General features: G+C 45.3%; 1 protein-coding gene and 1 long non-coding RNA gene across 2 annotated transcripts; both read right to left on the bottom strand.

The window, feature by feature from the left end:
* Window positions 1–821: 821 nt before the first annotated feature.
* On the bottom strand, window positions 822–4,796 carry LOC127332879 (elongation factor 2). Its single transcript, XM_051359212.2, has 3 exons — window positions 4,479–4,796; window positions 3,872–4,001; window positions 822–3,553 (listed from the first exon to the last, which is right to left on the bottom strand). Exons 1-3 carry the CDS (start codon window positions 4,779–4,781, stop codon window positions 1,110–1,112), a joined length of 2,877 nt encoding a protein of 958 aa, XP_051215172.1. The 5' UTR covers window positions 4,782–4,796; the 3' UTR covers window positions 822–1,109.
* Window positions 4,797–8,746: 3,950 nt separating this feature from the next.
* LOC127332878 (uncharacterized) lies at window positions 8,747–11,633 on the bottom strand. The gene is made up of 2 exons (XR_007870739.1): window positions 10,951–11,633; window positions 8,747–9,158 (listed from the first exon to the last, which is right to left on the bottom strand). It is a non-coding gene; the product is annotated as an uncharacterized lncRNA (long non-coding RNA).
* Between the last annotated feature and the right edge of the window lie 1,224 nt (window positions 11,634–12,857).

Here is a 12,857-nt window from a genome sequence, read left to right as displayed (position 1 = left end):
TTAGAAGCTACATCTAACAAGCCATGCGGCTTATGAAATAAGCTGGGCAGAGAGTGAGTTAATTTTTAAGATGCCAAAAGAATTGCACCCTACTCGCCAGCACCGAGGAAGGGAGAAGCCGGATTGAAGGGAAGAGAAAGTTGCCGCCATCTTGGTGCTCCTGCGCCTTTGCCGCGATGGGCAGCATGCCAATCACCTCGAGCTCCTGCGGTTTGCTTTTGTCGACCACGATCGCGTTGTTCATCACTTCAGTTCAGGCCATGATTGCTGGCTGGGTTTCTCATCTCCGCCAGCGGAATGAGGAGAAATGGCAGGCGTGAGAAAGAGCATCGAGAGCTGGTAACGAGTTAGCCCGTGTTTACTTCTCTAGTATTTTCAACCCAAGAGGTTTAGGGATGGTAGGGGATTTGGTATTCACCCAATACTCACCCATCCTCTCAAATACTATTCTCAAAAATACATTAGTAGTATGATGTAGAGATTCTAATCTAAACAAAAATGTGAGGATTTGCGGGATATCTCCGAATTATGCCTTCCAAAACCGGAGGACTATTGAGGATTTTTCGGAATCCAGATAATCCCCTCCGATTCCTGTAAATGCACTGAAGTAAACAAGGTCTTAGGCCTTGTCGGTTATTCAAAATCCGAGTGGATTGAAGGGAATTAAGGGGTAGTAAATCCCATGTATGTTAAAATTCTCTCCAATATACTTCAACACTCTCCAACCCATTTGGTGTAGGGATTAACCAAACATGCCCTTAGGGATTTACACAGGTCCCGTATCTGTTACGGTGCTACTACAGTATCGGATTACGAGCAACTTCAAACAAACAAAATCTAAGGCATTCAGTTAACACTTTAATGGCAAGGGTTATTCTCAAACCAAAACAAAAAAAAATTAACACTGTAATCTGACTAGACTCAAAATCGGCAAACCAAACACCTTAGAACTTACCGTCCAGATCAAATAGGGTGGTGATCTCCGGAGAATTGTCTGTGCTCCAAATGCAGCTAAGCACTTCTCTGCCTCATAGGACTTGAGTTCCTTTAATGACCAAGGTTGCTTAAGTCTAGGATTTCTGATTCAGCGAATGAAATAAACAAAAAAATTAGAACTTGGCCTCCAGATCAGAGGCAGTGCTGATGTGCAAGGGCAGGCCCTTCCTCCTGCGGATCCTGTTGACAAGTTCAGCAGCTGGAGATCGGATATTCAATGGGTCAGAATACATCATCTCCCAACGATTATTAAACATCAGAAGAGAGACAGCCTGCTTTGAAGTTGCATCCCTGATTGCCTTGGAGAAACCAAAGGAGTCTTGAATAGGAAGCCTACCCTCAATAATGTACAGTATGTTACCAAACCTCTGTATCTGCTTCTCCTTTAAGATCTCCAGTCCCCTCTCGTTTAGAACACCATGAACAGCATTAAGTGCCTGCTCAGGTACCTGTATCTTCACCAGGTAGACAGGCTCAAGCAGCCTCGGCTTAGCAAGGAGCTGAGAAGCAAGACTGGCCCTTTGGGCTGCTGAAGCTACTCGATCAAGACCCCTTTGATTAACATCAGCATGTAGAACAACATTAGAAACCATAAAGCTAATGCCATGCATATCTTCATCAGCCAACACACCGCTTTTTGATGCTAATCGGAAGCCAGAAAAAACAGAAGTCTTAATCTCATTTGTCAACCCATTGCACTTATCTATAAGAATGTTGGCGCCGGTGGTCTCAGGCCCAAAGCACCAAACATTTTCCATGTCACCCTCTCCCCAATTCAGCTTTTCAGACAAGAATTTGGAGGAAGCAGCAGAAGTATCACCTGGATCAAAGTGGCCACAATTAATTGCCTCCAACACCTCATTCTCCAAGGGGAGAGCCCTCATACAGAGGTAATTGTGATTGTTCTTGAATTTACATTTAACATCACGTTCAGATACAGCTAGGACAGTCTCACGAAAGTCAACTTCGAATGGGGAAACAATAATTTCAGCACCACCCACAAAGTTTTTCTTGAGATCCTCCAAGCAGACCTCAAGATGAAGCTCCCCAGTTCCAGCAATAACATGCTCACCTGATTCTTCCATGGCCCAACGAACCATGAGATCAGATTTTTCCAAACTCTTCAAACCCTTAACAAGATTGGGAAGATCAGAGGGAACTTTGCACTCAACAGAAACACGCACAACAGGGGACATTGAGAACTTCATTGCTCGGATTGGGCAGGCATCAACTGACCTCTCATTCGTGAGTGTTACATTCTTTGTGATTGACTCGTCCAGACCAGCCATAGCAACAATGTTACCACAAGGAACTTCTTCAACAGCCTCCAGTTTATCTGCCATCCAGATAACAGTTCGCTGCACACTTTTCACACACAGATCCTTCTTGTGGTCAGAGGCATAGTTGGGACCCATGATACGGACCTTCTGGCCCGTTGCAACCTTCCCTGAGAAGACACGGCCAAAGGCAAAGAATCTGCCCTCGTCAGATACTGGTATCATCTTGGAAACGTACAACATCAGAGGACCTTCAGGATCACAGTTCCTAATAGCAGTGGCATATACATCATTGAGGGGTCCATCATACAAGTTCTCCACACGATACTTCTGTGCCTTTGATGGAGAGGGGAGGTGGTACACTATCATATCAAGAAGAGCACGACTCGCTGGCAGCCATGTTTGCATAACATGCTTCACGAGTGCCTTGCCGGTTAGCATCTTCTCCTCATCCGTCATGGTCAAACCAAGCTTCTGCAACACAGGCCACAACTTATCCTTCTGATCACTCATGCACATGTTGATGATTTTCTTGATTGGCTTATAGCAGAACAGGACAAACCCTCGCACGCAGGAACGAGAGCCATCGTGCTCTGAAGTCCATTCCCTTGTCTCTGGGTTGAAGAAATTGTCACCCCACAGCTTCTTCATCATCATAGCTTCATCGAATCCGAACTTGGGGGCATACATCTTGGCGAAGCTGGCAAGAGTGAACGCCCAGCCGTGCAAACCAGAAGAAAAAGCAACAGATCCCTTTCCTGGGCAGACCATAACATCACCAAGGATCTTATCTTCATATGTTGCCATGATGACATTTGCATTTTGGATTACGGAGGAGAAAGTCTGATAGGCCTCCTCACCCTCAAGCTGAAGCTCAAGAAAGCACCTGTCCATCTTGTTCACTGCAAGGACAGGCATGATCCTCTCACCAAGAGCTTGTTGAAGCACAATTTCTGTCTGCACACAAACACCCTCAATACAGTCAACAACCACCAAAGCACCATCAGTGATACGAAGAGCAGCCCTGACTTCACAAGAAAAATCAACATGCCCAGGAGAATCAATCAGGTTTATGAAGTATTCATTCCCATCCCTCTCGCCCTTGTACAGCCTGAGTGATTCATCACTCATCTCATGAAAAAGAGAGATACAACTAGACTTGGTTGTACAACCAAGTTCAGCTCCATCTGCACAAGTATCAGTCATGCGGACATCTGCCGCGGCTTCCTGGGCAATAATCCCAGCAGCTGCCACAAGGGAACCTGTAAGCGTAGACTTCCCTGCAAATAGTGAAACATTTAAGATAAAATTAGTAAAAAAATGATGCACAAAGAATGAAGATGTAAACCCAAAAAACAAAAAATAAGAGTAAACAATATTTGAGAAAAAAAAAACAGTAGACGACTATATGTTGCACAGACGGATGGATAGACACTTGCGGAGATATAAAGTGGTATAAACAGCACAGCAAATGAATCCAAACAGATACAAACAACTTCATGAATTAAGGATGTAGGCATTCCAAACAAGCTATAAGGAAGATAAGAAAGACATGCATAGAAATCAAAAAACGTAGAGATCAATATTCTTGTACGTACCATGGTCCACATGAGCAATAACAGACATGTTACGGATGTTGTTCTTCTTATCCATAATCCTCCGGAGCTCTTCTGCTGTGAGCTTCACCATGTTGACTACTTTTGAATATGAAGCTACAAATACAAACTCCTGCTTCGAAGAACAGAGCAGCAAGTCACAACTTGAAACAGCAAAATAAAGTTTGTAAAGGTATTGAGGATTTTTTTTAAAAAAAAGCTAAACTGGATGGTGCTCTTGGAATTATTGAACCATGACCAAGTTTAGAATGTGATAGCGAATAGTTCAGTCAGATACTAATTACTGATAAAGCATCCATTTTTCAGTCAGTTCCCAACAATCATTAGGGTACAAGAGAAATTTCATGTTTTAAGTAATCGACTAAGTGAATTCATCCAGTGCATGGTCATCTACGATGCAGACCTACACAAATCTAACATGACGATGGTCCAAAATTCGCCATGAATCAATACCACGAGCTGATGTAGCACAGGCACTGAGTGCATCAGGTCATGCCAGCAGGGCGAGAAGTTCTAAAAAGCAGGGGACGGGGGTGGGGGGGGGGGGGGGGGGGGGGGGGGGGGGGGGGGGGGTAACCGGGGTCCGTACCCTACTGGTTGGCTGCCGTGAAGAGAAGGTACCGCCGTACCGGTGTGGCGCTGCCGACTGCCGAGGCAGTCGATGGAGGAGCAGGAAGACCACCTTGACCTTGTCCTGGACGGTGTCGGTGCGGACGCCGGCGAAGCAGTCGTCAGAGGAGCCTGGACAAGATCTTTCACTTGTGCAGGACGGTGCCGCTGTGGCCGCCGCCGAGGCAGTCGGCGGAAAAGCAGGGGCACCGCCTTTTCCTTGCGGCGACGCGGAGGACGGGAGGAGTAGGAAGGAAATCCTATACGACCTGGGTCGTACCATCCCGTTGCTGGACCAAGTCATCCATTTGACACGTAGCAAAAATGAATCTCAAAGCTTCTGGCACTTAATCACGTATTCCTCCAGCTCCACTAATCAAATCCCTAAATGATAAATCCCCTAAATCCCGATTCAGTTTCCTTCTCGAGCATCCTCTTGACGCTACCGCGATTCCTGTGCTAGCTAAGTCGCGGATCCGCCGATGCTCGCTGCTCTCCCTCTACGTCCACGGCCAAGCTCCTCCGCGCCTGACGGCACCACCAACGCTACAGCTGCCGTGGACAACCTTTTCCGTCCCCTGCGGCGCAGCTCCTTCACGTCGCCGTCGCCAACGGCAATACCGGCACTCAAGCTAGCCACGATCGATTTTCACCACTCACGGCGGTGCCACCGATGCTCCAGCTGCCATGGCCAACCTCCTTCACGACGCAGTCCACTGTGAAGTTTTGGTATTTCTTTGACAATTGCTGCACGGGGATGAATTCAATCAAGAGAGGATTTGGGAAGAAGGGGATTGCACGTGTTGGAGATGTATACTACTACTCACCACGGGTGGAGAAGCTGTTCACAGAGAGTGTTCCGGCGAACCGGCTGCCATGTCCGTCCATGGCAGGCCGCCATGATGTAGTCGTCTTCTAGATCGTTCGACATCTTGATGCGCGGTCGCAAGAAGAAAGAGGGCAGAAAGATGAATCGAAGGTAGACGAACCGTTTGGACACTGTTTGCTTCTTGTGCGATTAGGGATTTGATTAGGAATACGTGATTAAGTGGAAGAAGCTTTAAGATTCGTTTTTGCTAGGTGTCAAACGGATGACTTGGTCCAGCGACCGGGATGGTACGACCCAGGTCGTATAGGATTTCCTTCCGGAGGGGTAGGCGGAGCAGCTGCGTTACCTATAGTCATATATGAAGCCCGTTGCGTTGTTTGCGGAAGCGACGCCCGCGCGGAGCGAGGAGTGGGCCAGCCCAGCAAGGTGAGGCGCCTTTCATATCTTTCTTTTTTCCTTCTTTTTCTGTGTTCTGTGTTCTGTGTTCTGTTTTCGTTTTTCTTGTTTATTTTCCATTTCAATTTTATTTACTAGTCATTACCCATGTATCTGCACGGGATAGCAATTCTATTTTACTTCTTACATGCAAAAATTTGTATGAATTACAAATAGCAGACAAAATTAATAATTTCATGGATTACTTTCTTGGTTTTTGACACGGAGCAATTGGAGCTACATTCTTTCGATGCATTTTTTAGGCTTCTTTTACAGTACCTTTTACCACACCTGATGAGGGGAGAGGTATGATTTAGGCAACGGTCAGGATTAAACGGCCCAACAGCCCAGCAAGACGTAGATAATAGAGAAAAAAATTAAAAGTAGCAGTTTTGACATCGGCCCAACAATTAGCCTAGCACGCGACCCCTATCTCACAACTCACACCCGTCATCCTGCCTGGAGCGCGACCGCCGCCGCCGCCATCGACATCCTCAACATCCCGTCGTCCTGCCTGAAGCGCGACCACTACCGCCGCCCTCGACACCCGGTCCTCCTGCATCGAGGGCTATCGCTGCCGCCGCCATCAACTCCCCGTAGTCCTGCATCAAGGGCGACCACCGCCGCAGCGGATCGGCCCGGTCCTGCAGCCAACGGAAAAATAGGCACGGTGTTTGTCTGGCTTGCCACTTGCCATGGCCAGCATCCGCAGATACACTGAACACCATATTGTGGATGCAGGGCGACAAGGCTGCAACTTGTTTTGTCCATATCGGTATTCAAGGCATGAGTATGTTGTTCATGTGCTGTGGGTATTGGCCTATTCCTAGGTTTGTAACTAGTCCCTTCATTGCATCTTTTAGAGAGAATAGTACACAAATGACTTGCAGAGATATGAAATCGTTGAGTCAAATCACCATAGGACCAAATTGCCGGAATTCAGTAACTAGTCCTGGCTAGGCAGCAGGCATAGAGGGTGGAGTTGGCTACAGTGCTACTGCTATTGTTGCAGGAAATAAGAAGACTCCGAAGAGTTACAAAGTTAGGTTCCCAGTACCAATGATTTATAAGGGAAATAGTAAAAGTTGCAGTATGTTCACGCTAACCTAGTATAAGATAGTATTAGACATCCCTTGCATTTGGTCATGGGCCAGCTGAATAGTGAGATATATTCTGGAGGTCAGCCCTATCGTGCGTGGCCGGCGAGCGACGCCACCAGTAGGTCGATGCTGCCGCAACATCAACAGAGGCCAGAACCAATCTCGCCGGCAGGTACATTGAGTTGCATAAGAAATTCCTTCATCTTTCTGGTGGTATTAATAGGATCTTTGAACTCTAGGAGCTTCTACAGGCATCTCAAAGCCCCAGTAAGTTTCAGTTCACCGTGAACTTTAGTTCCAGTGAGATGTTAAGTCATTGATCTAATTTAGTACCAACCTGTTGTATAGGCACAACATATGTCTGAGTGAGAAAGCTATGCCAATTATATATATACAATGATAGTAACATATCAACAAGGATAGCTGTTATTTTGGTCAACCATTGTGAAATCTGCCACAAGCCTTGAACTGAAATTATGGAAACTAACTGCTCATATGATAAATTTCATTTGAGTATGTTCAATCTAGACACTCTAGTAGAGACCATTGTGCAGTTGAGAGCAGCAAAAGACAGTCAGGACAACCGAAAGAACAGTCTGCCCGTAAGAGTGAACCTTATATTTGGAAACTTTGTCCAACTATGTTAAGTCCTTATTGTAGATTTGGATATAAGATATCAGTGATTGGAGGAAAAATTAAAATTCACTGTGTGTATGCCTGGAATTCCTCTAGACACTCTGAAAAATTAAAATTCACTGTATGTATGCCTAGCATGCAATTTCTTTTGCTAGTGCAGCACTATTGGTTTCCGTAAGATTTATGTGCATCAGTGTTGTTGGGTTTCGTTTAGTCCATGATTTGGTCAATGATAATGAGAGAGTTAAGATGCTGATTTATGGATGCTAATATATTAACTCCTATTTATTCAGGTACATTGACTGTACGGATGCTGCTCAGGGGATTCTTGATCTCTGCTTATGCATTTGATAGCTGCTCCTTCTTGATCATGGATGTGTTAAGTTGATTCAAACGGCACACATGTTCATGGCCATAGTTAATTTGCAGGATCAAAACAAATGTTTTCTTGCTGCTTTGAGTAGAAGCCCATAGTTAATTTGCAACAAAAAAAACTCAGTATTGCTGGTGTTTTTCTTTCTCCGTTCCATGTACCCCTTGAATGAAATGAAATGATGGCTTAGTAAAAGGTCTTGAGAAAGAGAGCATTTTCTCCAGTGAAATGATGCATCAATTAAAATTTGTAGGGAATATAATACTTTTTCTTATTGTACACAAAGTGTTGTCAGATCTGGTAGTTTTTACATATGCAATGTGAATGCTCTTGTCTATCTGCAAAATCTGGAGGGGGAAATGGACTGACCGGCTTTGACGTTACTGGGAAAGATTGCACTTGTGGGGTTCGGGGTCTAGGTGAGGGTGGTGGACTGGTGGTACCAGAATTTGGGTGCTTGGAAATGCTACGGAAGAACAATACATATGTAGTCGACAGTCAGGTATGTTTTGCACGGACGCGGTATCCGTCTCTCTGGATGAGCCGACAGAGCCCATTGTTGGCTAAGGAAAATATGGCATGGAGGAGCTGAAATTGTACCACCTTTGTTAGGTCGCCTGACCCATTTTAGACACCAAAATTGTTTTGATCCTTTTGATCTATACCATGGACACAAAAACGGCTGTCTTGGTCCTGTTGATCCATTTGAGCTGGACCACAGACACAACAGCAATATGTAGATGGTGAGTTTCAGTGTGCAACTGAATTATTTCAAAAGTATGATAAATGATATCCAAATTGTATTACTCATCTGGTCGGATTTAATCGACGCAACGTTTGTGCCTAATCTAGGCTAATTAGTATACACGCTCGCGTCAATCTTATCAGACTAGAGGGAGTATTAAATAACAAGATCTCTGTATCAAACGGAATGAAAAATTGAAGTAAACAGTACTAGTACCAAACTCGATAAAAACAGCTAGTCTAAAACATGACAAATTCAAGTAAACACCGGAGAAAAGCTGATCATAGCAACTTCTAATCACGCATCGCCATGAAATCCAGGTCTGTGCCGTCAATCTTGCTGCGCCAGGTCTTAAACTTGTGCTTGCAGCTCAGGTCTTCATCATCGTCAGGGTAGAGATGCTCACAGCAAGCGTACTTTAAATTAATCAACTCGCTGACACGCGATCAGCGAGCATTCATAATTGCTGCTGAACTAGGCCACCTTCTTAAGATACAGCCAGTGAACATCTGGCGCCGCATGTGCCGATGGCTGGCAAGTACCTACGACATGAAGGCTAAATACTTTGTCATGAAATATGGCAGACATGTTGCAATTTCTCTGCAGGATGTGGAGAGCTTAATGGGACTGCCCTCTCAAGGGCATGATATACAACCTATAGCGTCCCAAAGAACATCTAATCTACACGCAGATCTAATGGACAAAAGAAACCTTAAGGAGACCAAGGAAACTGAAATCACGTATAGTTCCCTCCTAGAAAAAATGCAAAATAAAGAGTTGCCACTAGAGGAATTTTTACAATGCTTTGTTTTATATACTATTGGGAAGATATTATGCCCTACTACAGGTTTAGCAGTAAACTCCAAGTACCTTAGTCTGGTTGATAGTGTTCAAAAAGTTAGATCGATTAATTGGGCAAAATTGACAGTTGACCATTTTTGCTTCACTCTAGGTGACGATGAATCAGGACATTGTCCCAAGTATGTCACTTGTGGTGCTATTCTTCGAGTCTTTGCTTTGTTTTCCATGCATACTGGACATGGTTGGTGCTCTGCCTTACTGATATGGTTGTGGGATCTTTCTATGCATCTCTTTCAACTACCGTTGTGGGCATGTTATGGCCACCCATCATTTATAAAATCATATTCTGTCCTTTTGGTTTCCATGTTATATGATTACATGTCCAAGTTATGCCATATTTAGGTCCTAATAATATATTGTGTTTTGCCTTCATTCCACCCATTTTACCTACATATTTCTGATAGTTAGTACAACTTCTTAGCTTCTGTTTCTAATTTTAATCCTCCTATCATTTATGTAAGCAGTAGCACTTATAAACAGATTTATCATCTTCATGTGTGTGATGTGGTCTTCTAACTATGACTTTACTCTTGCTTTATTTTCTTTAACAGTGAAATACTACCGCCAACAGCAGGTAGCTAACCTAATCTGGATGAAACCTGGACACAGCAAAATCACAACTTCATATGTGATTTCTCTTTTAGCTGATCAGAATAGCTAGGCTGTTGTCATTCCAAACAAATCAGTCGACGCAACATTGTGTTTGCACTAGTCGACAAATAAATAATGAAGCTCTTGCTATAGCAGAGAACTAACTGGACAATGCAGTACGATGATGCTTATAGAGACTAATAATAAAAGAAAACAGAAACAGAGCTGATGAAGCAAGCATGAATTACTATGATTTTCTTGCTACTGGTGATCAAAGCCACCAACGAGGCCTGGTAAAAATTTATCATGGAAACATTCTTTTTAAATTAAACTTGCTCAGTGGATTTTAAACTGATTTTTCAAGAAAGAACAAGACATAAGGCTTACTATATTATTTGTATTATTAAAAAAAGTGCAAGCCATAAGCTTCAGTACAACTTTATAAGCATTGCAATCTTTATTTTGCTCATCAACTTGAATATTACTTATGCACACAATATCACTTTTGTTGTATTTGAGAATTATGATGAGCATACAAGTAGCCTAACTACACTTTTGTTAACAAATGGAAGGGTTCAGATCTACCATACTACAGAAGAAAAGAAATGGATGCAACAAATTTGTAAATTGTTAAAACATATTCTAGAGGGCAAGAATGATGTATGGCACCTCTTTTCCATGTTTTGTCAGCCAAACGGCAAAATGTGCTGTATTAGCATAACTACTCACACTTTATCTCCTCATTTCTTTGGCATTGTAAACTTTTATGCATCAAGCAAATTGTTGTTTCCACCAAAAATGACACAATGGTGTAGTAAAATTACCAATGCCAATACCCTATACTGCAATTTCAGTATTCATTTCAGAATGTGGTACACAAACCTTACAGGGAGCCTGTCGGTGTCTTGTTCAGAGAGCTGGCACTCGCTCAGTGACCCAATGTTGGCCACCACCCACCAGGCAGTCGCCCAGAGCCCAGGCACACCTTCCTGGCACCCGCACGAGCGCCGGCCCCCTGGTTGTTGTGGCCACCTCGCCGCTGAACCCCTATGCGACGAGAACTGCACGCCGAACCCCGTCTTGTCGCTAGGGACGAATTCCTGTCCAGCTCGCAGTCCACCACGGTCTGGATGCCGAGGACGACCACCGCGAAGGACCGACGCGGGAGAAGACGACGCGCGGGCGACGCCTCACATCGTCGGCCTCCTCCAATCTCATGCGCCACCGCCGAGCCAGCACGGGCGCCGCGACGCGATGACCGCCACGCAACGCACCCGGACCACTGTGAATACCTCGGGCTTCTTTGCGTGCGAAGAGGGCGGCGAGCACCATCTTCAATCAGTGGTGAGGCCAAGGGCGCCGCGGGCCGGGAAGAGGGCGCCGATGTTGCGCTTCCCCAGAATCGACCGCCTTAGCGACCGAGGATGTCGTCGCCGGCCAAGGGAGCGCGGCCAGGACATGTACGGGAGGGGCGGCGGAGGGGAGGAGGTGGATATCTCGCAAGGACGCCGGCGTCGGACTTGTGGATTGCCGGCCGCACCCAACCCAGCGAGTTCGCTGATTTTTTTTTTTTTTTTTTTTTTTTGAGCGAATCGAGTTCCCTGATGAACGAGGATATCCACACATGTGTCGGGCTGTCAATTGGGTCGTGGGCGTCTACTGGGCTGGGCCCAGATAGGGCCTCTTTCTAGTTTGCTGCGAAATTTGGCATCGGTATGATACATACCTCTCTCGTTTTTGAGAGCAGTATGATTTCTTTTAAGCCTTTGGATGGACTAAAATAGATGGCTGTTATTGATTTGGGGGTACCACAAAAGAACTCATTTTTTATCTGATTGTATGAATTATAATCACTTTTCTTAGTAAACAGCTAGCTGTTTTGCAATCAGCAAACAGACACTTTTTTGCACCCTCGATGTCCTCACCAATCTCGGCGCAACTCTGTCTAGCTTTTACTCTGTTTCTATCAAGGCGTCGTAGGACGGTAGGAGTTCCCTTTTTAGTCTTTATTTTGAAATTTTCCATTTAATCCGTTTGAGCACCCATCGCTCTGTCTCCCATCTCTTGTTGGTCATGCGAGGAGGTAGAGGTATGGCGGAGAAGGCTGTGGCACCGGTGTCGGACGGAGTGGTGGCTGTCGTGACGCCGTATCCTGCTCGGCCGATGTCAGAGGGGCCAGGGCTGCTCGAGACGGGGAGGCCGCCGACGGGGAGTGCTGCGACGCCGCAGCCGGCGCTAGCGGCGATGGGAAAAGTTGCTGCTCGTGTTCTTCTCCGTCTGCCAGGAAGAGGTCGACGTTTCGCGAGCGCGAAAGGCATGTGCACCACCTTTGTGATGGGTAATCTCTTCCTTTCCTCTGTTTTTCTGTTCTCTAATTGGGAGTGGGTGGTACGTAGCCCGCGAGGTTGCGCAAGATTTGACCTATTTTTCATAGTTTTTGAGTTGTTTGGAGTCGCATCTGTTGTTGATGATGCTTCGGATGTGGAGTAGCGCCCACATTGCCCGATTTTTAGGCGTTTAGGTAGTTTATCCTGAATATGGCCATTTGTTCTAGAGCTCGCTGCTGAGCATTTGGGATGTTGATTTGTAGTTGGAGGAACATGTTGCACAGATTAAACACGCATCTTACACCTTAGCCTGAATGCGATGAATGACCTTAGGCTGGTGTGGAGATTGGGTTAGCATCCTGTTTTTCACTTGAATAATTCAGTGAGTAATTCAGTTAGAGCTTGGCAATTAGCCTGTCATCACCTTCTAGCAGAAACTACTTTTTGAGATGTATGGAGATG

This window comes from Lolium perenne, chromosome 2 (assembly GCF_019359855.2).
Source record: "Lolium perenne isolate Kyuss_39 chromosome 2, Kyuss_2.0, whole genome shotgun sequence".
Lineage (NCBI taxonomy): Eukaryota > Viridiplantae > Streptophyta > Magnoliopsida > Poales > Poaceae > Lolium > Lolium perenne.
The sequence above is the reverse complement of the archived record's forward strand: the minus strand, read 5'-3'. Positions and strand labels throughout refer to the sequence as shown.